This window comes from Saccostrea cucullata, unplaced genomic scaffold (assembly GCF_032062105.1).
Source record: "Saccostrea cucullata isolate Sc308-1 unplaced genomic scaffold, CSIRO_AGI_Scuc_v1 ctg4391, whole genome shotgun sequence".
Lineage (NCBI taxonomy): Eukaryota > Metazoa > Mollusca > Bivalvia > Ostreida > Ostreidae > Saccostrea > Saccostrea cuccullata.
This window is the reverse complement of record NW_026931132.1, coordinates 1-24,639: the sequence shown is the minus strand read 5'-3', so window position 1 is coordinate 24,639 and position 24,639 is coordinate 1. Positions and strand designations below refer to the sequence as shown.

General features: G+C 32.6%; 1 protein-coding gene and 2 long non-coding RNA genes across 4 annotated transcripts; 2 read left to right on the top strand and 1 right to left on the bottom strand.

Annotated features, from left to right (window-relative positions):
* Positions 1-9,667: 9,667 nt before the first annotated feature.
* LOC134231523 (uncharacterized) lies at positions 9,668-11,324 on the top strand. The gene is made up of 3 exons (XM_062713476.1): positions 9,668-9,845; positions 11,021-11,125; positions 11,254-11,324. The coding sequence occupies exons 1-3, from the start codon at positions 9,668-9,670 to the stop codon at positions 11,322-11,324; spliced, it is 354 nt and encodes a 117-aa protein (XP_062569460.1).
* A 1,109-nt stretch (positions 11,325-12,433) lies between these two features.
* LOC134231526 (uncharacterized) lies at positions 12,434-18,783 on the top strand. Its single transcript, XR_009984574.1, has 3 exons — positions 12,434-12,627; positions 16,445-16,538; positions 18,007-18,783. It is a non-coding gene; the product is annotated as an uncharacterized LOC134231526 (long non-coding RNA).
* Positions 18,784-21,479: 2,696 nt separating this feature from the next.
* Positions 21,480-23,084, bottom strand: LOC134231524 (uncharacterized). Of its 2 annotated transcripts, none has more exons than XR_009984572.1 (3): positions 23,043-23,084; positions 22,257-22,363; positions 21,480-21,584 (listed from the first exon to the last, which is right to left on the bottom strand). It is a non-coding gene; the product is annotated as an uncharacterized LOC134231524 (long non-coding RNA). The 2 variants fall into 2 exon arrangements; XR_009984573.1 differs by lacking the exon at positions 23,043-23,084 and adding an exon at positions 22,482-23,009.
* Positions 23,085-24,639: the final 1,555 nt, after the last annotated feature.

Here is a 24,639-nt window from a genome sequence, read left to right as displayed (position 1 = left end):
CACATATAGTTACAACATTCATCTCTAACTCATTATACAATCTAAGTACAAGTATAAGATTTTTTAAACTAGAAAGAAATGGACAGTATATGATACGTCAATATGCTTAATGAACTATCACTCGTACATGTAATTTCTCTCACTGGTGATTTTTTTAGCGCAAAGTGGGGGTGGATAAATTAGATAATTATCAACAGGAGAGACGTTTATGATTTAGGTAACATCGCCAATAAAATATCACCAAATAAAATATGTAGGTCCTATGAATTCTCATCTATTAACTCAGACCCTTTTATCATTGACAATCAATAGTGATTCGGCTTAAAAATACATATGGCGTTTTGTTTGGGGGTTGTTATGGCAAGAGTTGCAGGCCCGTGGAAGCAATTTCAGGTAGAGGCATAGTCGTATATTTTCAGTTGGGGGAACTATCCAAAACCAAAAATTTTCTTGACAAATAAAAAAAAAGGAGGGGGTATTCTAACTGAGGGGACACGAGCATATAGTAGTAATGTTTTCTGTAGTATCTGTTTTCTATAGTGTACGCATGTTTTCTATAGTATGCTACATGCATTTGCACAATGTACGAGGGTCATTAAAAAAATACGTAGACAATGCTTCTCATCGTCAATTGATTACTACAAGATTATAGATCAACACAATATCGTAAACATAAAAATTTATTTTGTCGAAGTGTGAAGTTTCATTCCATTTGGTTAAAAAGAACTCATATTAGCCAAAATTTAAAGCAACATGTTTTGTTACCACGGGGCACGGTTTACCAACAATGTAACGTCAAAAACAAAGTTGAGAGAGTTTGTCAAAATGACACTCATTTTTTTAATTAATTTCAAACACGGTTTGTAGCGTCTTCTCCATTCAAAAAAACATATCCATGATACTTAACACCTAGTTTGCTAACAATTGTACAAATATAGCTTGAATTATGATGTCATTGTTTTCAAATTCTTTATTTACCCTGTAACTCTATTAATTCTGCAATAGTGAAGCACATCACGTTCAATGACTCTTTTGACAACATTTTGACTTTAACCTGTTTCTTTGCAGACAGTCCCTTGTCCGATTCAAACTTGCTACCACTCAAAAACTGTGTTTTCCATTTAATACAAATACACATATTATTTTTTTTATACAGAAACTGGTTCATACAGATTTTTTCCGACAGTTTCCCGAATGTGAAGTATAATTTTATTGCTACTTGCTGCTCCGTGACGTCCTCCAACGTCATGATTTTTTGCCTTTTTAAATCAAGTCAATATGTATTTAGAAACTGATATCTTTCAAATGGAGCAACATATTACATAACCTGATTTCATTTTAATTAATACAGCAATACTTTATTTAAACATGTAAATTTTACTTCGTTTCAGCTCCATTTATTACAGTTATCGCTGTAAATACTATAAAGTGAAAATTAGTAAATTACTCAATTTTGACGGTGCTCCGTGGCCCCATTTTTGCTGTTCTAAATCCTCGGTATTTTTAAAAAATATGAAGATACATTCCATTTTTTTTACTCAAATTATTTGAATCTGTTGTTAAAATATTTGTACCAAATTTGGATATGATATGACGTTAAATAAAAAAGTTAGGACAAAAGTCTACGAACTTTTTGAATGACCCTCGTATTTATTCTTTTTTTTACAGTAAGATGAAATGAGTATTTTCTTTTTACGTTGACAACTTGTTTATCTACTGAATTAGGAGAAATTTCATAGCAATGTTATATCAATGTCGTGAGCAAAATAAATAAAATGGAAAACTTAAATTCTGTAAATATTTTCAGGAAATATGTTTACTCAATTTCAAATTACTCAGAAAACTTTAAATAATATAATACAAAATACACATTTATGAAGGATATCTTTTTTCATTGATTACGTTTCTAAAGAATAAATAGTGAAATAATGCCTTATCTTTGTGTCATTTTGCATGTTGACCTTCATCGGTGTGCGTTACGATTTGCAAGACGTTACAAAGTAAGGTTGTTTGCATTTCAATTATTTTAAGCTACGAAAATTCTGGCCCGAAAAGCAGAGTTTTTCTCTGATAACTGAAAAATCTCCAACTATAATTGCATGTAAAAAGAGAAAATTATTGAAGTTTCGAACTGATTTATTTTTCACAAAGAATGTATAAAAGAAAAAAAAACAATTTAAAAAACTATATTCGAAATAAAACTTTAAAAAGCGAAATTCATCTGTCACATCTTGGAAGTAAAATATATTTTCTCTAGCGAAATGTTAATTTTATAATGTCAAATTTTGGCATAGTATTTTGTAATTTGTTTCAGTATCATGCTTCTGTTTGGTACTTGGATTTACATTTTAAAATAAATACAGAGGTGGATCAACTGCCACAAGAGAGAAGTTGGCTATTTGTTGTGATGAGAAAAACGTGAAAACCTTAAGAAAACTAGGGCGAAAATAATGACTTAAACGTATAATTTTAGAAGACCTCTGAATTTTTTTTACTTAATGATCTAATGGTCATTGTGTCTTTATAATTTAGGTTAATTGATTTAATTAATTCAAATGCATTTGCGTAAGAATTCTGCAATGAAAGTGAAATTGACTTAATGCACATTATTAGTTTATTTTACATTAAATGTTTGAGATAGGTAAGAAAAAGTAATAAAGATGATTGTCGATGTACTCGTATTTTAATTGATAATATTCTTTCTGCAAAGAGTTAGGTATTTTTAAATGAATGATTACTTATAAATGAAATATATAGAGATAAGGAACAGTAAGATCAAGAGTCCATAAAACAATACAAAACATGAGCAGGGGAATCACGGACCTCCAAAACATAAAGAAGAATCAGGTGCCATGGAGGAGTGAGCTTCCCCTGCCCACCGGCCACACCCGCTGTTTACCCGCTGTCAAGACCAGGAAATAATAAAGATAAATAGTGAAATAATTGACTTTTTTTCTACAGGCTTTAAAGAAGAAAGCTATTTTTAGCGGAGTTCCGTGTATGGTCTGCTTCAGTTTTGCCCACCTTCAAATTTGAATTAATTCTTAAAGATAAAAGATGCAAAAAAATAACCCCTGTATTGGTAAATATTTATTAATACATTTTGGTCGTAAATGACGAGGAACATTTGCAAAAAATAATATTAGATGAGTTTGTAGACAGTGGGACATTATTGGATCCTATTTATTTGTACTTTTTTTCTGAAATCATTGGTATTATGATCAATAAAACCAGTCATGGAATCATTGGAGTTTTTTTTTGTTGAAATGTAGACTATTGCAGTATGCAGATTATAAAGTCATCCTTGTAGAAAGTATAGAATTCTCTTTTTCATGCGCTCTTTAATTAGTCAATAAATTTATTTTTAAATATTTTGGTCTAAAACTCGTAGTATAAAATGCCAGTATGTCTCAACAGAATGTATATATTTGTTAAGATTTTAATCTTCCTTTGTCATAGAAACCATTTACTGTATAAGAAGACAGATATGGAGATAACGAACAGTATTCAAGCTCAAGAGTCAATAAAACAAGACAAAATAGGAGCATCGAAAACACGGACCTCCAAAACATCACAGGTGAGATCAGGTGCCAAGGAGAAGTTAGTATTCCTGCCGACCAGCCACAACCGCCGTGTGATCCTTGTCATGCTCGGGATATAACGGAAAAATCCGTACTTAATTCAGTGTATAAATAATGGATTAACAATTAGTAGGAATCACGTCAGTCAGCATTTGATTCAATGAAAAAATTGTTTTTACTGACAACGTTATAGAACTTACAAAATGATGAATTTATACAAATTGCTGATATTCTTGTTTCATCATCCTGTATGTCAAAAATTAACCTCGTTTAATATTTGTTTCATACATAGAGCATGCTCTTGTATCTCAACTCATCTTAGATATATAAACCCCGTATGCAGGTGATGATGGTATATCGCTGCATAACTAAATAAGTAGTCGATAGAAAATGTTTATCATAAAGCTTAATTCTTAGATTACACATGTACTATTAACGTTTTTTTTCAAGTAAAATATCCAAATATAAAACAGATGTCAGAATCTGTGGTCAAGCTCACCAGTATATATAGTATGGATATAAGAGTATAAATTATCATTGTTAGTTGACAATAGGTGTACACTCTGTAACATATAGATTCTGAACAAGATGTTGTGATTCAACTCGACTTTTTATGTAAGCTTTATGAAATAAAAAATAATAATTAGCAGGTGGTCAAAAAGATGACAACTGCCGGCAAAGTTACATAATGATGTCAATTATTTCTTCTTTAAAAAAAAAAAACCCGTATGTCGATTCCTTTACCTAATCCGTTCCGAGGAGAAAAAAAACTTTTCAATCTTATTCCGAGCAATTAAGAAAATGTCCAAGGGACCAAATAAATTGTATTAAATGATGTTTTTTAGAATAAGTGTAAAATTTTTTTAAAGGTGTTATAAATTACATGAATTTACTGACTTTCTAGTACTCAACACTGTTTTCCAATTATTATACCAAAAAGGGTATCAAACATTTTTGGTAAGATGTTTTCATGCCTTGGATGGGTAAAGTATGATATAAGTTTCAGACACCCTGTCCATGTCAGATCAATTATGGTATGATATCAATACTAAGATATCAAATCACTGTATATACTGATGGACATTGACTTAACAAAGATGTTATACACTTAAACTATTTCTTTTGGCCTGATGGTAAGCCAATTATTTTACAAAATGTTGAGATGTGTGTGATATGTCAACCACTTTTACATAATTTCGCTGAGTCTTGTAAATTGTCAGAACCCTGTCCACAATCCTCTAACACTGAATCACCTTATCTTATCCTCCTTAAATGAATAAAATGTATGTTAAACAGTTTGATGTGCGTTGCCTTTTTTGTGACAGTTATTAATTTTTTTTTACATTCTGATATTATTATTAATATATTAACGACAACATTAATTTGATTTTTATAATCTAAATTCCTAATATTTGCAGCCCGGAGGACTGCACTGCTTTATACATATAAGTTAAAGTAACTGTTTTGGTGTATGGAAATTGAGCTGGAAGAAGTAATTCAGAATCAAAGATGCGCTATATATTTAAAAGATTCTACATCAGAATGTCTATCCATATAGTACATCTTTAAAAATATTAATGTTTTTTCATAAACTTGCCCATCATTAACTATATAAAAAATTACAGGTCCCCATTTTAAAATATCAAATTTTACTTATAGCATAAAAAAAAGTTACACAGTTCGTGTTTCACAATAATGCAGTCAAAAGCATTTTTGAAAATAGATGAAACATGGGTTTGATTTTTATTAATATTTTATGCAGTCAACAATTAATTAAGGAATGAATAAATTTAAAAGGGTTATTTTTGTTCAATCCTCATCCAACAAATAAGCTTTGTAAATCTTCTGTATTGTCGTCTCAATCAGACGCTTGTCTTTATCACGCATATTGAGGCGATTTGATGATCAAGACTGATTTCCATTTATTTCAGTTATTTCTCGGTCGACAATTGATAAGTACATCAATGTTTTCTTGTTAGAACTTAGACATAATCGAAAAATCATGAAAATGGGTTTAAAAAGGTTAAAATGAAAAATAAAAATAATAATATTTGGCAGCGATGGGTCGTAAGGAGGTAAATAACAAACTTGAAAACATCCGTCTGCCAAGTTTGTAGGTGGAAGAAGAGGTAGAGTGACCCTCCGAGGGTAAAGAAGTTTGTATTTCTTAGATTTTGATTGGTCAATATCTGCCTCCATAAAGTCATAAAACAAACTGAGCATTATAAATCAAAATTTCAAATTTTAACATAAAAGGAGGGCAATTACTGATGACAATAACTGAACTAAAATTAATTTAAATTTTATAATAAATTTAAAACCCACGAAATTTGTAAGAAACTACTAACTTTCGACTATTCAAGGGGTTAAACAAAGAAATCAATCATCAATAAAAAATGAAAGATTTATTTTGAAAAGAATTTAATGATCTGGCTATGTTTGAAAAGAGATGGGGTTTTCTCTCTGCATTGTTTTTAAATGTTGATTAAAATTACACCTGTTTACTATCTTTATTACTTATCAGTTTGACAATTTTTCTATACCTAAACCCATTGGATGAATGAGGTTGAAAAGAATTTGTTTACTTAATATAGATCAATACTATGCAGAAAAAAAAAATAAAAATAAGTAAACATCTGCATATTATTGGTTTATATCAACAAAAAATTGTCCAAGGGAATATACAGTGTATATGATATCTAACGTTTGTAAGTTTGGTGAAAACAGGCATCCCCCACCTTGACACTTTTCATTGGATCTTAATGTACCTATCCTATAAAACGACAACTAAAAGGAACTTTGTTACCTCAACTTCTTTTCAATAAATTCTCCCTAGAGAACCAAAATTATTTCTTTGTATAATTATTATCCCATCCAACTTTTTCATTACACATGCATGTTTCATTGTATACAACAAAGCGATGTTACTACATGTCACAACAATCTGCACTTTTAATGAAATAATTTTATTTTTCAAGCATACCCCAAATTCAACCCACTAAACTTAATCTAGTAACAAAACTTGATTTACAGTAACAGAACGAATCAACGTTGAGACGTGATTATCTTAGGATGTTTCTTTAATTGAGTTTTCAATTTTCTCAAAGAAAGTGAAAAAAATTAGAAGAGTAAAACATTCCAATAATACGGTAACTTTAGATGTGTTCTCTATGTTCTAAAGTTTGTCATAATCTTGGCAGAAAACAACTCTTCAGAGCTGCGTCCGTTGTTGCTTTACCCGATTTTTATAAAAAAAAAATTCCCAAATAAATAGGTGAGTGGTTATTGACAGACTGTTACGATTACAAGACCAAGAAGGAGGAAAAAACATCCAGAAAATAATGATAGCTGATTATGGATTTTGCTTTAAATTATCTATGCTTTGTATTAGACAAAGGTTTCAGCATTAAGCATTTTATGTTATGAAAATTCTATGTCCTGTTAATATTTTTTTATAAGTTTAACATAGATCCTACGTCGTATGACATCATAACTAGTTAACTAGTAGCCTGGTTCCCTGTCCCTGTTTTGCTTCGTATACTCCGCGTCACTAGGGTGAACCAGGGGACCAGGCTAGTGAACTAGTAGATCCATTATGACGTCATAATTAATTCAATGTCACTTTTCCCCGTACTTTACAGATTCAATAGAAATGGTAGAAAATACTGTTTTTTTTTTTAAATTGACAGAATTCATTGTGAAATCATACCGAAATAATCTGAACTTTATTGATATATTTTTTGGTTAAATTGCTTAATGACAATATATGTCTGGTATTAGAGAAACCTGTAGGCACCTTTCATTTACTAGATCTTGGCCTTAATGAAGTTTACAAATCCAAGATTATCTTGTGTAATAAAATTACAATGTACATAGTATACAACTTACTGTAAAATGTGAATGGTATGTAACTATTTTGAAGGAATGCAAAAATCCTAAGAAATTTTCAGTTGTCAACCAAATAGTGTAATATCTTGATGAAATGTGTCTAAGTCGAAGATGTACGTGTTGTAGATTGTGTGATCGTGTGCACATTTTTGTGATATCTATCTTGAAATGATGTGCATTCCTTTTTATAATTATTTGTTACTTATTCATATTTTTGGTGTTTTATTACAATTTTTCTATTGAATATGATCTTTTTAAATTAAAAGAACAGTTTTAGATAAACAATTTTAATCTGAAAGTAACCCCAAACAGTCATTTAATAATCAAATCCCGTGTAAGTGCAAAAAGGTCAAGAATATTAGTATCGGTAAATTACATGTACCTATCTCTTATTAGTTAGAGGGGAATGGTATATATTTTAAACACTTTTGATAGTCGTTTTGGTATGTTCTTCATCATATTAAAGTTTGAAAACATTGTGACAAAGACTTCCAAAAAATATTGACAAATTTAGGGTCGAAAATTGACTAAAAATAATAGAGTTCATTTAACTATATTTTCTTAAATGTGCACTAAGCTTTTATGTTGATGGAATAAAAAAAGAATTCATTACTGGGAAATACTGTTTTAAAACTGTTCAGTTATAAAGTCAACGATCGACGATCTTTAAATAAGTATTTTTGAGATTTTTCATATTCTCTTTATGACAAGTACCACTAAAAATAACTGAAAATGTGTAGCCGCAGTATGTAAATACCATTCCATGTTTCGAAGGCTGCACTACATTTAATAACAAGGAAACATGTCATGTGCTTTTGGGTAATTGATAAGCGAGTGCTAATTTATCATTTTGAAAAGTTTGAAAATCTTGTGACAAAGACTTTTCTGACATAGGTTCTACCTCAAACTGATTTGTTTATTGGTATTTACGCAAACATTACATGATAAATGCATTTTTTATCTTAAATACAGTGAAAGACAGTATTTCATTTTTGTCAGAGATTTCTTTCATTTAAGTATTATTATTATGGAAATGATTGTATATTTAAAGTCATATTAAGATCATGAGATTTCTTCACTTCGGTGTGCACCATACAAATATTAGTCGGGTATTTAAACATAAGGTGAATCCAAGGACGCCATTATATATATTTGGGAAACACCTAACTGTTAGATGATGGAAAACATATGTAGGGGATATATTTAGAGACGAGGAGAGAAGCAATATTATGGTAATTAATGTCAAGGAATCTATTTTAAAATATTGTCTTTGAAAATATGAATTTTAAAAGATAAACAAAAATTTAGTTTCGTTTTAACATTCATTACAAGTTATCACATAGCATTTTAGAAGGTAATAAAAATAAGATTAAGAATAATTTGACTCATGTAAAAAAATCATCGCTGCTTTTTGAAAGATATATTTTAATTATAGTGATAGAGGTATGATTTACCTCGAATTAATTGTTAAAATAGCAATAATAGGGCACCTTGACACAGACTGCTTTTTATGAAATATTCGCTAAGGTCTACGTAACAGTGTACATTGTTTAATTACAAAGATAAGTGTTGTGTGTAACTTCTATTCAGATTATGCATTTTATCATAGTTTTATTGTTGAACCTCATCTCAGGGTATCCAAAGTGCATATCTCCTTTTTGAATCAAGGCATTCTGAAAACAATTTACATGCTGCATTAATGTATAGTCGTAGTGATAAACCGGTACGTGTTTAGGAGTTTTTTCTTACCCCTTCCCCCTCTCTCTCAACTAGGTTATAAAGAACATTAGACAAGGAATTCATATATGTCATTTCATATACATAATAATTAATATTAGAAATTTAAATTGTTATTTATTATTTATATCACATATGTATTAAAAGCGAGCATTGATCGATCTGAAAAAAATATAAGTACACATTTACACATTGTGAAGTAGGTATACAATACAGACCCTGTTTGGAAGTTAAGGGGTGGGATTAGGTCCCTTAAAAAGGTAGGTACCCTCTTTTCACTGGTCACACAAGCTCCGCGCGCTGCATGTGCGTATTGAAAAGGCCGACAGAACCATCTGTAGTGAAATTGAGATAAAAAAAAATAATAATATGAATACAAAATCAACATAATACTAGCTAGACCTACATTTCGGTACATTTTACCTTTTAAATTATGAATTTGTTTGTAGCGTTCAAACACTATGGACAAGATAGTCGACAATTGTCCCAGAAACTTGACAGAGACAGACGAAGCCTCCACAAGATTGGGCTGTGGTCGTGACAAGTATGGAAATGATCAGTATATGTGTCTACCTAATATAGAGACAACAAGTCTGGTAGAATTCTGTCACGATGGTATCATGGGCTTTATAGAGAGTGGTGAGTGTTATTTTAGGAAATCCTATTAATGTTTACAATTTTAACAGAGGCTATTCAAATTGCATTTTTTATGTCAAATACATGTATAATATAATATAATGCGGTGTCAAGAGTGACAAAACACAAAGGGAAATCCAAGCGCGCGTTTAATTTGTTTATTTAATTATGCCACATTTTTGTTTTACAAAAAATATTTAAATAATTCAAAAATCTTAAAAAAGTCTTTTAAAAAACCAGATATTATTTTTTCAGATGTTGTATTATGTACAGTCTAATCAAAAATAAATGATTTAGTATAATAGAATGATAGATCTGTTCCTAACAATTATAAAACGAGTTATTGTTTTTGTTCGTTGAGCGCATTATGTATTACTGTACAAAACACTTCATGGTATGGCACCAACATATTTAAGAGACTCCTTTGAATTTATTTCCTCTAATAGTTATGTTCTACGATCTGAAACGAACTATGACCTTCATCTACCAAAATATCGAACAAATCAATTTAAAAATTCTTTTCATTATTCTGGAGTTCATTTATGGAATAAATTACCTTTGCATATCCGTTTCTCACCAACTGTACAAACTTTTCGTAAAAATGTAGAAAAATTCATTATAACATGTAGAAACTAAAAGTTATATAATTTCATGTTCTTGAATCAATCTGTATATGTACATATTTTTTTCACGTCATGTTGTATTATCTATTATAATATTGTACGATGTTTTTAATATTGTGTTATTGTGAATGTGTTTAGAGGGCCCCGAGGAAGACTAGTGCATTGCACTAATCGGGTTACCCTCTTTAAATAAAGTATTATTATTATTATTATTATTATTATTATTACTATTATTTTTTTTTGGAGGGGGGGGGGCTGAAGGTTCTCAAATGTGTATGTTTTCTGCAAATTACAGGACATAGAAATTTATTTTACAAGGCTTGTTTTCAATCCTTGAATTCTAAGATCAAACTTTGAAATAAGAACTGAAAGCATTTTTGCCTTTACATATACTCCATAGTGATGTTTGAATCGTACATATCAAATAAATTTTATATCAACAGAGCATTTAACCAAGCAAAATGTATATCATTTTTTGGCAAGCAATTTGAGTTTATCCCGCTGTTAATCCTTTTAAACGTTTGAATCTATTGTATATCTTTTAGTAATTTTCAGGTAATTGTTTGAAGACTGCAGAGGATAAACTGTTTGCACACAAATGCTCCCATTTCGTTTCGGGCTGTCCAGATGTCGACTTCCGCAGTAACGAAATCTTCAAATGTAAGGAACATTTCCTTCACAATATTCAAATTCATAATGCTGACATCATTACACCGTGACTTACGAATTACCGAAATATTATTTGAGATGTGATTTCATTTTATCTTATCTATTTTGATTGACATCAGACCCTGCTTGCCTAAGAATTGATACGGGACATCGTTGTTATCTTGCTGATCCATCATGTCCAAATACGTAAGTGATCGTGTATTTATTGATAAAATTAGGAATCATAATGCATGTAGTAAGTATATTTTAATAAACTCTTTTTTCCCAAATCAGCCCATTGAAGTTTACAACAAATAATGTTATTGTAAACACAACAGCAATGAATATTCAGACAACCTCATATCCAAAGGATGACTCAGAACAAATGTGGGAAATCGTGGGAAGTCTTGTTGGTGTATTGACTCTTATTCTCCTACTTATAATAGTGAGGTTTGTATGGAAAAGAATGCACAGGCAAAAAAAAGAAGAAAGAGATAAATTTCCAAGTATGTTTTTTTTTCTCTTAGTTGTAGTAAAATAACATTTGTTAACAACTTAAAATTAATGTTTTATTCAAAAATAATAATTTAAGATGTTAAGCAATATTTAAAAAACACTCTTTTCTTAAGTCAAAATATGAATTGTTTTATGAACAATATTTATCGATGAAAACGTGATCTTTTATTCTTTTTAGATGAAGAAGAAATATTGTTAAAAGATGAAAAGGAAAAAGACGAAGGTTAATTAAATTCTAAGATAAATACTTTAATAGTTTTGAAAACAGTTTAATAACTTTTTTACGACATAGGGTAAAAAATGATTTATAATAGTGCTATAAAATATGGAAAGCCGTAGGGTACCCCCACATTATTATTATATTTTCCTATATATCTATACCAAAAATAATTATGTCATCCAAACTTGCTTTTTACAACATTATTATTATTTTCCTGCAACAATTATAATCTTGTCTGTTAAATGTGTACACATTATTATTATTTTGTCCTACAATTATAATGATTCACTTCACAATAATAATCTTGCAAGTCAATGTGGACACATTATTATAATTTTTTGCCTCATGATTATAATCTTGTCAGTCGATGTTTTAAAACATTATTTTTATTTCAGCTCAAAATTATAATAATTATTCTTACTTTTAACAATTATAATCTTGTTTGCCCGAGCGAACACATTATTTTTATTTCGCTTCAAATTTATAATAATTATATTCCACATTCGATCATATAATCTATCTCTCCAACAATAATAATCGCGACCAAAAAAGTTGCAACATTATTATTATTTAGACGCTTGAAATCAAACGTTTGTGTGATTTTGATGTACTGAACAATTATAATCTTGTCAGATTTTCTTTGGGAAAGATTATTATTATTTGGACGCTTGAAAAAGTAAACGTTTGTCTGCCGAAGACAATCACGTGGTTTAAGACCATGTGCTTCCCTGATCAACAGTGCCGAGTACGGCGCCAGTGAAAGGCAGGCGGTTTGCCGGTAAGTAAAGATGATTTTGCTATATTAATGTACAAGGAAGTGAATTCCATTCATTCGATAAAGGAAATGTCTCAGAAATCAGCTGTCAGTATGCTGTTATTAAACGACAGCTTCGGAAGAACTAGTTCGAATTATCTCTGTACTTTTGTATAGGAGATTGAGATTGCATCAATGCATGCCATTGCATTGTGAATTTATGTTCCAAATCTAGATAAAGTGGCGTTAAATTGAATGATATATCTTTACGAACAGTTTATGCTTGTATTTTACAGTTTAGCTTGAATTTTCTCTGCAGTAAGCCATTTTAGGGCATTTACGTTGATTCTTACTGTTATTAGAAACTCTGATAAACGACTATTGATGATTTCATATATTGATTTGTCTTGATTTCCTGATTTTATGAAGTTATCTACTATTGGACCAAAACTTTTCTCTTAATATAACAGCAAACTCCTATGTATGTTTGTTGTTTAACACAGGCAGAGATCTAGACATTCTCCACAGGAGTCGGCAATTTTATCAATAAATAGAAAATAAATGGTAAACAGGCATAAATCCTACCAGTGAGCTTCGCGAGCGTAGCGAGCGAAGCGACAGGATGGCAACGAGTTTTCTCGATTTTCTCTAAATCGCTGTCCAGCCAACATCAAACTCCACAAATCAACTTCGGAGTGTCCAGTAAGTAATTCCTAACATTTTTTACCATTCAACTACCCTTAATTATCTCCATAACCACACTTTTTCACATCTCGTTTACAACCAGCGGCCATTGACAATCTGCGTGACGTCACAACCACTGCAGCAAATAATAAATAATCATTTTGGGTCTCTTTTATTGTGTTTTCGGCATTAGTAATTGATTTTTAAAAATCCACTTACTGAACAGAAGCTCCAAAATTGCTGGACATCTTCAATTGTCTTGAATCACTAATAAAAAACGACTGTCACTCTTTGTTTTTATATTTCCCACAAACGAAAGTAGACGATTATCTCCCTTTCTTTTTGAATCAACACATTCCAATTTCTATTAAGGGATAGAGTTAGTAAATGTTTTTTGAGTTATATAGACATCAAAAAATAAATAAAAACTTAATCCATTGGTAAAAAAATTTTTAAAAGCATATTTATTAATTTGATGAATTATTATTTGCTGCAGAGGTTGTGACGTCACGCAGATTGTCAATGGCCGCTGGTTGTAAACGAGATGTGAAAAAGTGTGGTTATGGAGATAATTAAGGGTAGTTGAATGGTAAAAAATGTTAGGAATTACTTACTGGACACTCCGAAGTTGATTTGTGGAGTTTGATGTTGGCTGGACAGCGATTTAGAGAAAATCGAGAAAACTCGTTGCCATCCTGTCGCTTCGCTCGCTACGCTCGCGAAGCTCACTGGTAGGATTTATGCCTGTTTACCATTTATTTTCTATTTATTGATAAAATTGCCGACTCCTGTGCATTCTCGGGGGTGGGGGTCCATGTAAACTCACCCAAACTTCAAAAAACTATTTTGTGTTGGGGGGGGGGGTAGTTGATGACTTCAATCCTTTGAATTTTCATACCAATTTAACAAAAAATTCGCATTTACCAGGGAGTTTTGCATTTTCCGAGGGGGAGTCCAAGGTAACTTTTTTTCTTGCTTTAGTATATAAATTTAATAACTTTGCAAATTCCATGGGGGGTCCTCCCTCCCCCCCTCTAGATCAATGCATGGTTTTAACGTCCCTGTCGAGACTTTTTCACTCATATGGAGACGCACCACTTATAAGTGGAGAGCTTCAAGTTTTGACCAATACTCGGCACTCAGGGCTATTGAACAGTGAGGGATCTTTTTCGTGCCAGCACCTACTGTGACATGGGACCTCGATTTATATGGTTTCATCCAAAAGACCTGTCTACACGTCCCACAGTGGGATTTGAACCCAAACCCCTTTCTCAACTCCTTTCTCTGCAACTCTAAGAGCAAAAGCTCTAACCACTGCTCCATATGGGCGACCCTATGTTTGTTATCAAGAGCAATGTTATTGTTAAAATTTACTATTTACTGGGTGTGTTCAATAAACTGCACAATAAATCACTATACAAACATAACCAGGAATCACTCATGTATTGGATTTGTTTTTAGCTCACCTGCTCAATGATAAAAAAACAATTTTCAATATTCTGTTTTTCAAGCCACAGCTGCCATTAAAAGAGTCAATTGAAAAATTCTTAATATGAAACATTTCAGAAAATATTGAAATTCTACATTTTTTGTTCGATCTTCAGTTACCATGAGAAATAGAAAATATGTTGTAGTTTTTAGCTCACCTGAGCCAAAGGCTCAAGTGAGCTTTTCTGATCACAATCTGTCCGTTGTCTGTCGTCGTCGTCGTTGTTGTCGTTGTTGTTGTTGTCGTCGTCGTCGTCGTCGTTGTAAACTTTTCACATTTTCATGTTCTTCTCAAGAACCACTGGGCCAATTTCAACCAAACTTGGCACAAAGTATCCTTGGGTGAAGGGGATTCAAGTTTGTTGAAGTGAAGGGCCACGCCCTTTCCCAAGGGGAGATAATCATGAATTTGTTAAAAATTAACATTTTAAAAAAATCTTCTTCTCCAGAACCACTGGGCCAGGAAAGATGAAACTCATGTGGAAGCATTCTCAGGTAGTGTAGATTCAAGTTTGTTCAAATCATGACGCCCGGGGCAAGGGTGGGGCCAAAATGGCCGACCCAAGTTTTACATAGGAATATATAGGAAAAATCTTTAAAAATCTTCTTCTCCAGAACCACTGGGCCAGGAAAGATGAAACTCATGTGGAATCATCCTCAGGTAGTGTAGATTCAAGTTTGTTCAAATCATGACCCCCGGGGCAAGGGTGGGGCACAAATGGCCGACCCAAGTTTTACATAGGAATATATAGGAAAAATCTTTAAAAATCTTCTTCTCCAGAACCACTGGGCCAGGAAAGATAAAACTCATGTGGAATCATCCTCAGGTAGTGTAGATTCAAGTTTGTTCAAATCATGACCCCCGGGGCAAGGGTGGGGCCAAAATGGCCGACCCAAGTTTTACATAGGAATATATAGGAAAAATCTTTAAAAATCTTCTTCTCCAGAACCACTGGGCCAGGAAAGATAAAACTCATGTGGAATCATCCTCAGGTAGTATAGATTCAAGTTTGTTCAAATCATGACCCCCGCTGGGGCTAAAATGGCCGACCCAAGTTTTACATAGGAATATATAAGAAAAATCTTCTTCTCAAGAACCACTGGGCCAGGAAAGATGAAACTCATGTGGAATCATCCTGAGGTAGTGTAAATTCAAGTTTGTTCAAATCATGAGCCCCGGGGCTAGGGCGGGGCTAAAATGGCCGACCCAAGTTTTACATAGGAATATATAGGAAAAACCTTAAAAAATCTTCTTCTCAAGAACCACTGGGTTAGGAAAGATGAAACTCGTGTGGTATCATCCTGAGGTAGTGTAGATTCAAGTTTGTTCAAATCATGACCCCCGGGGCTAGGGTGGGGCCAAAATGGCTGACCCAAGTTTTACATAGGGATATATTGGGAAACCAATATATTTAAAATCTTCTTTTCAAGTACACTGTACTTCAAAGCCATGATTAGTGATATTTATATGGAATCATCCTAAGGTAGTGTAGATTCTAGTTCAAATCATGAACCCCTGGGGGTTAAAATTCACCCCCCCCCCATCACATCAGTAAACTTTCAGTTCTGATCTGATATGTGCTTTTTCCTAGCTGATGTGCTCAGGTGAGCGCTGTGGCCCCTGGGCCTCTTGTTAAAGAATTATTTGCACATGTATATTTAATTTTAGGAGCAACAAAGAGTCATGATTTTTAGAGGCATGCAGGTTTCAAAGAAAGAAAACAGTGTTGTAAAGAAAGAAAAAGATTGCAGATGACACCGAGGTGAAAAGAACAAAAGTGGTTAGAAAGAATTAAGAAATTATATATTTATTACAGTGGCAGATTTCTCCAGGGGGAAGGGGGGGGGGGCATTAAGAAAATGTAATGGGTATTCAGAAAGTTTTACATTGAGATTTATATTTTTATTCATTCTGCAGAAATATATTGGTATGTTTAGAAAAGTCATCTACTTTATAAATAATTATTTGCAATTTAGCTTACCTGAGTCTAATGCCATGTTCACACAGAGAGTTTAATTCGAATCAAACGCAAGTTACTGCACAATAAATTTGAACAGCATTCACATGGAGAGTTTAATGCAAAAAAGTTTAATTTGAATTAATTAACTGCGCATTAAATTACTTCGCATTAGCTCCATGTGAACACTAAACGAAGCTTATTCAAATTAGATTTTGACGCATGCATAAGGCCTGAATTAAGTCACAGGCCCCATGTCAATAGTTAGATTTAGATATCAGTGCTAGGTTTGGTTGAAAAATAAATGAAAATTATGTTAATCACTAAATTGTATAAAAAACACTATGATTTTTATGTCAATTGAATCTGCTCGGCACAAATGATATGAATAATAATTAAATGAAGTCATAATATCATTGCTGATCTCCCTAATGTAGAAATAAAATTTTGATTCGCATAAGTTTACTTTGCTTTAGCTGTCGTATGAACACAATTTAATTCGCATATTTTTTTTACTTCTCATTAACTGTGAATTAAACTCTCCATGTGAAAAGGGCATAAGGCTCAAGTAAACTTTTCCGACTAAGAAGTGTCTGGCATATGTTTATCATATATACATAATGATCCCCAGGTTAAGGATGGGGCCACAATGGAAATCAAAGTTTTACACCAAAATACAAAGGAAAGAACATTAGAAATCTTCGAAGGCCATGATTAGTCAAGGAAATAGAAAGCATCATCAGTTGGTGTAGATTAAAGCTTGTTCAAATCATGCCTGCTTCCCTTCCCCTTAGGATTAGTTTGGGCCCAGTAGGAATTATTACTTTTTCAATACTGAAAACCAAAGAGCTAAGGTGAGCAATGTGACCCATGGGTCTTTATTTGACCATCATATTTCTGTGCAAAATATCCTAGTGTTTGTTCATTTTGCAAGGTTTTTTTTTCTCCCCATACTTTGCCGTTATGAAATTGTCAAAAGAAGTTTAAATATTTTTTTTAAATTCATGCAAGTTACAACGGATATTGTGAGAAAATAGGGAGGTTTTATTTTTGATAAAGGGAAACAACTCTTGCAAATGTACATTTTTTTATTCATGTAAGAATTTTATGCCAAGTCAGTTCACACAAGGAAAACCCAGTTTGCTGTCACATTGGGAGCCCTCCACTTGTCATAATTATCATGAAAAAAATTCTCCACCCTACCAAGTTTTCCCATGATTATGTGTGTCAATGATAATTATAAAGACTCTTGTGTTTTAATGTTATTTTTCAGGGTTCAGGAACCATAAATTTGATGTTGGAGTTTGAACTTCACCCTGACAGACTTTGAGCACATCATAAGTTTTAGACCTATGGACAAAAATCTGGCAGTTGGATGATAAGGAAAACACAGCCGTGATAAATATCAGAGAAATCTCCTTGGAAGAGTGTGCCGGTCTGGACAAAAAGTTTCAATGTGAATAACTTGGAAGAAAAAAAGAGTCTTGTCAAATTTCAGAGAATTCTTGATGAAAGATGTGTTGCATGTGTTGTTCTTGTTACATGAACTTTGTCTTTTTAACATTATTTAACACTTCATTTGAAGTGATGCATTTTTGACACATTTTCATTATTGAAATATTTACATTTGATACTCTATTTAGCCAGTGGGCCAAGAAAGGTGAATACTCATGTGGAATCATTGTCAGATAGGATAGATTCAAGTTTGTACATTGTACAAATCATGACCCCCTGGATGTAGAGTGGGGCCACACTGAGAGTTCAAACTTTTAGGAAAAAAGGCCACAATCAAAAATATATAAGCTTCCTTATTTAGTGTATGTTCAATTTTGTCAAATCATACCCCTCCCTTTTAGGGGTATGTCAGGACCATTTATGCATTTAAGTTTTTCAATACTTTATACTAAACTGATTTTTGCTTTTTACTTAGCCACAGTGCATAGGTGAACCAGTTGGTCCCTGAGCCTCTTGTTAACTCTGTATATTATATATATTTACCAAAATATTGAGGCATTTTCTTTTTGAATATTTTGCAATTAGAATTTTTTAACATTTTTTCCTGAAAGTAATTTGCACATTTATTTCATTTAAAGTTGTCTGGTAATGATGTGTTATTAAATGGATATTAAATTGTGATTTTTTTCTGGTGTTCTTTTGGACTTGAATGACAAACATATAATGGAAGGCATGTTGGAAAAGTTGGAGCTCTGTCATATACATGTGATACTTGTAGACCCAAGTATTGTTCACCAACATTGGAAATACAAGTTCAAAATATGGGAGCTACTATATGGCCTATATACTGTATGTGTACTTAAAAAAGTGGGCTTCATATTTATGTCTGGTAATCTGTATACATATGCCTTTTAATGAGTTACACAGTACCTTCACATACATGTACCTGACCTTGAGAGGGAATTCGCACTCAAATCTAGTATTAAAAAAAAAAAAACTTGCATGCAAGTAGATTTCCAAACAAGATATGTTTGTGAAACACTGATGCCCCAGTATGGCAACATAGTGAAGATTGAACTTCTCTTAAATGAAAATTTAATATACTGGTACCCAAAGTAGGGTCTCCTAACTTGAAATACAATTGTGAAACATGAAAACCCTATCATAATCTGTTCCCAATTTATGGTCAGGCAAAAGTTTTTTCATAAGTACAGAAATCTTCAAGATCAAGGTCATACACTCAAAGTTATTGGTATTGAATGAAAGGACTTGTTACCAAAAATACATATGGGAAGTATAAAATATCCTAGTCCTTACTCTTCAAAAGTTATTGCCAAGGTTAATGTTTTTTCATAAGTCCTGGAATGTCAAGGTCAAAAGGTCAAGGTTTTGGTATCCAATAAAAGGACTTGCCACAGAAAATACATATATGTATTGTAAAGTAAGGAAGGCTTGGAAGCCCTAGCCCTATTACAATTTATAAGTTATTGATAAAGTTAAAGTTTTTTCACAAGTCCGGAAATCTCCAAGGTCAAAAGGTCAAAGTTATTGGTATCCAATAAATGATCCTGCCACATGTGAAGTATTGAAGCTCTAGCCCTAACCGTTTAAAAATTTTGGTTACATTTTTTTTAAAAGTAAGTCAAACTCTGAGGTCAAGGTCAAAGGTCTAGGTATCAAATGATAGGTCTTGTCACAAGGAATAAAAAAACTAAAGTATGAAAGCAATAGCTCGTACTCTTGAATATATTTTGTCAAGGTTTGTTTTTTTTTTAAAGTAGGTCAAACGCCAAGGTAAAGGTCAAAGCTCTTGGTATCCAATGAAGGGTCTTCTCATAAAGATTACATGTGTGAAGTATGAAAGCTCTACCCCTTGCAATTCAAAAGTTATTGCCAATGTTAAAGTTTTTTACGAAGTTTTTGGGTATATAGTATTTGTTGTGTCCATCTGTCTGTTTGTCCGCAAAAACTTTAACCTTGCCCATAACTTTGATTTGGTAGAGCCATGACTTTCATATTTCACGTGTATTCCGACCTTTCTTTGGGTACCACCAAATGTGACCTTTTGACCTTGGAGTTTGACCCACTTTTACATGAAAATTTTTAACTTATACCCCCGGTACTTTGGCCATATTTTTTAACAGTAGATACCAGGACATTTATACTTCACATATGTATTTTTTTCAAAAAACCTTTCATTGGATACCAACAAACTTGACCCTTTGACCTTGTATATTTCCGTATCTGTGAAAAAAACTTGGCTATAACTTCTGAACGGTAAAGGACGGGGCTTTCATACTTCATATATGTAATCCTTGTGAGAAGACCCTTCTTTGGATACCAAGCATTTTGACCCTTTGACATTAACCTTTAAGTTTGACCTACTTTAAAAAAGCAATCCTTGACCATAACTTTTAAAGGGTTAGGGCTGGTGCTTCCATACTTTACACATTTAATCCTTGTGACATGACCTTTCATTTGATAACAAGAACTTTGACCTTGGAGTTTGACCTACTTTTAAAAATTTTCAACCTTGGCTATAACTTCTGAATGGTTAGGGCTAGGGCTTCCATACTCTACATAAGTATCCTATGTGGCAAGACCTTTCATTGGATATCAATTACCTTGACCTCGGAGATATTTGTACTTATTGAAAGTACTTTAACATTGGACTACTTTCAAATTCACAATTGTTTTCCAGTGAGAATACCCTACTTTTGGTACCAGTTAATTAAATTTGCATTTAAGAAAAGTTTAATCTTTGCTATTTTTTCATTAGTATGTAAATCTTCAAGGTCAAAGTTGGTGGTATCCAATGAAAGGTCTAGATACAAAGAATACATATGTGAAATATGAAAGTCATAGCTCCACTAACAAAATCAAAAGGTATGGGCAAGGTTAAAGCTTTTGCAGATAAACAGACAGATAGATGGACATGACAAAAACTATATACCCTCAAAACTTCATTTATGGGGGCATAAAAGTATAAGCACAAAACAAGACTAAGTTATTAATTTATTATATTGTTTCTGGCATTAATTTTTTTTTAATACACACAAGAGAGAAATGAAATATCTCTAAATTCCAGTCTTATCAGTGTCCTGTTTGTGTGGGATTTTTACCTGCCATTACATGTGTACATATTCTGCATTGTTATTCTTGAAATGCCTAATAACTGGACTATGCTCTCTCAAATTAGATAAACCATCAAGTCAAAAGCTTATAGGCTCAGTGTTGCGGAACTAATAGTACAGAATTAAGTGATAGCAAAAGGTCTAACAGTCTATAAAGTATAAATCCATCTCAATATAATAAATTCTCTCTCCCTCTTCAGATCCTTTTCTCTCCAACCAACTTTTTTTTCAAAGTTGGTTATGACATCATTCATAGGAAGAACTGAAATATAAAAATACCTGATTCATGATGAATTAAATAACAAGAGGCCCATGGGCCACAATGCTCACCTAGGTTACTTGGTTCTAGTGTTCCACAGAATTTTAAAAAATGTTCCTTTTTTCAATGAAAAATGACCAAATATTATGGCTTCACCTTAGCATAAACATTTGTAATGAGGTTTACTTAATCTTAATAACATATCCTACTGTCCTTCTGTCACACTTTGAACTTCATATGCTGTTACATATATTTTATTAACAAGAGTTTCTTATTTCTGACCTTGACCTTAATTTTTGTTAAATTATGTTAAGTTCGGTTTCAAGATTGTTTCAGATATTTTTAGCAAACCTTATATATGTGCAGATACATATTGATGGGATCTATTCAACTTCATAATCATTATTTTACTTGACCTTTCTTTTGACCTTGACCTTTCTTTAAATTAGTGAGTAAAGCTTAGTTTTAAAGAAACTATTCAAGAGACTTTGATTAATCTTAATATGCTTAAACTATAAACATTGATAAGAGCTATTAAGTTGCATGAACATTCATCATGATATTTTAATAAAAAATTATATGCTAAAGATATTGAATAGCATTTACAAACTGCAACAAAAAATCTGCCACTGTGCTAAATAATTAATTCTTTCTAACCATTACTGTCCTCTGTACCTTTGTCATCCACCATTATTTGATGGAAAATCTTCTTCTTTCTTTACAACACAGTTTTCTTTCTTTAAAATCTGCACCCCTTTAAAAATCAAGACTCTTTGTTGCTCCTGAAATTAAATGTGCAAATAATTCTTTAAAAACTAGAGCATAATTTGTATTTCTCATGGTGACAGATGATTGAGTAAAAAATGTATAAATTCTCAAATTTAGAATCTATTATCTTACTCTTAAAAGCTGTGAATTTAAAAAACACCCAGAGGAGTTAGATCCGCTCGCATACTTGCTACACTAACATCTAGTAACAACATCTCACAGAGGGTCAAGTCAGAGGTCAGATTCTATCATCCAATCAAATTGTCGCCTGCAAAATCATTGAATATTTGTTGAAAGGAATAAGTCTACAGTTGTTCCGAATTTGACCTTAGATGTGACCCTCGATGGGATATTGTTAGATGTTAGAGTAGCAAGTATGCGAGCAGATCTAACATTTAACTTTATTAGTTTGACCCAGAGGTGAACATACTTACTGTAAAATCACATATTTTCGTGGGTTCAAACTTTCATGGTTTGAGGAAAAAATTTGGTTCCTTGGAATTTGATTTCGTGGCTGAAGAATTGTTGAGTAAATTTATATGTAACACTGTACATTTCGTGGTGGACATGAATTTGTGGGTCTCTCCACACCTCCAAAACAACGAAAATTAACCCCCCACGAAAATTTGTGATTTTACAGTAAATGTGCATGTTCATACCCCTTTAAGATAAATGGAAAAGGCTGTCTTTTACCTGGAACATTTTTTACCATCTCACAGCAGCTCAACTTGCATAATCTGCAACATAACAGTTATTTCATAAAAATTGTTTTCATCAATCATAGATAAAATCAGCCAATCAAGACAATTTATCAATAGTCAGGCTTTTAACTTAAAGTTTTTTGTTTGTTTTTATGTTGTTTAAGGTCCCTCTCAAGAATTTTTCATTCATATGGAGACGCCACCATTTGCTGGTGGAGAGCTTTAAATTTATTCAATACTCAGCAAATATAGCCATTGAGCAGTGAGGGACCTTTTTTGTGCCAGCACATACTGTGACACAGGACCTCGGTTTATACCGTTTCATCTGAATGTAGTAGTCCTGGAAGTGCTAGCCTCGGATTGCCCTGCTACCTCTGATCACATATGTATATAGGTATATATGTCATGCACCTGCTGTGACGTGTACCTATCATCGCACACTTTTTCTGTTACCGGGTGCAGAGTACAGACAAATCTTTTCAGCTCCATCAATATTGTGCATTGTATATAGTAAATTACATATGAAGGACTGGTCTCCATGTCCCACAGTGGGATTCGAAGTCGGAACTCACGACATAAGGATCAACTCTTAACTTTGCAACTGTAGAGCAAACAGTCTTATATGGGCCACTCAACTGACCCAAGTCGCAATGTAAATAACAATAGATCTCAATGTAAATAACTTACTTCAGAGAAAATTCAAGTTAAAACTGTAAAGTACAATTAAGCTATTAAAAAACTATTAAAAATATCTGTTAGTAAATATATACACTATATCATTCAATTTAACGCCACTTTATCTAGATTTGGAACATAAATTCACAATGCAATGGCATGCATTGATGCAATCTCAATCTCCTATACAAAAGTACAGAGATAATTCGAACTAGTTCTTCCGAAGCTGTCGTTTAATAACAGCATGCTGACAGCTGATTTCTGAGACATTTCCTTTATCGAATGAATGGAATTCACTTCCTTGTACATTAATATAACAAAATCATCTTTACTTACCGGCAAACCGCCTGCCTTTCACTGGCGCCGTACTCGGCACTGTTGACCAGGGACATATATGGCAAGAAATTGGTACTGTGTTTTTAGGTGATACTTTTGTACCCTAGGGTACACCCCTATTAAATGTATGGAGAAAAGGGTACAAAAAGGGTACAGTACAAAACCATAGGAAAATGAAAGTAGATTTTTTTTCAAGATATCTTTGAGTCTCTAAGGTACAGTGGGTACAATGGGTACAGGAAAATGAAAGTAGATTTTTTTTCAAGATATCTTTGAGTCTCTAAGGTACAGTGGGTACAATGGGTACAGGTGTTTTCATTGGCTAATAACAGAAGAGTACACGCCCACTCATTACCTGTCTGAATAAGGAATCAGTTACCTGTAGTCTGCCTTGAGGGTAATTGCTACTTGCTACTGACCGCTACCTGGTGTTTTCATAGTGACAAACTTTTGTTTTTACAGTGATTAACTGTTTTATTAACTGTTTTAATGTGATTGACTGCCGTTCTCATAGTGGTGTTTTCATAGTTAGTATCTGTTGTGATACCTGGATTAAATGCCAAATGGGTAAGTTTTAG

What these genes read in the sequence shown, in the direction of transcription:
- LOC134231523 (XM_062713476.1), top strand. Translation starts at nt 9,668, where the DNA reads ATGGACAAGATAGTCGACAATTGTCCCAGAAACTTGACAGAGACAGAC. An exon ending in CATGGGCTTTATAGAGAGTG is followed by an intron (nt 9,846 to 11,020) that starts GTGAGTGTTATT and finishes AGTAATTTTCAG; the next exon opens with GTAATTGTTTGAAGACTGCA. An exon ending in CAGTAACGAAATCTTCAAAT is followed by an intron (nt 11,126 to 11,253) that starts GTAAGGAACATT and finishes GATTGACATCAG; the next exon opens with ACCCTGCTTGCCTAAGAATT.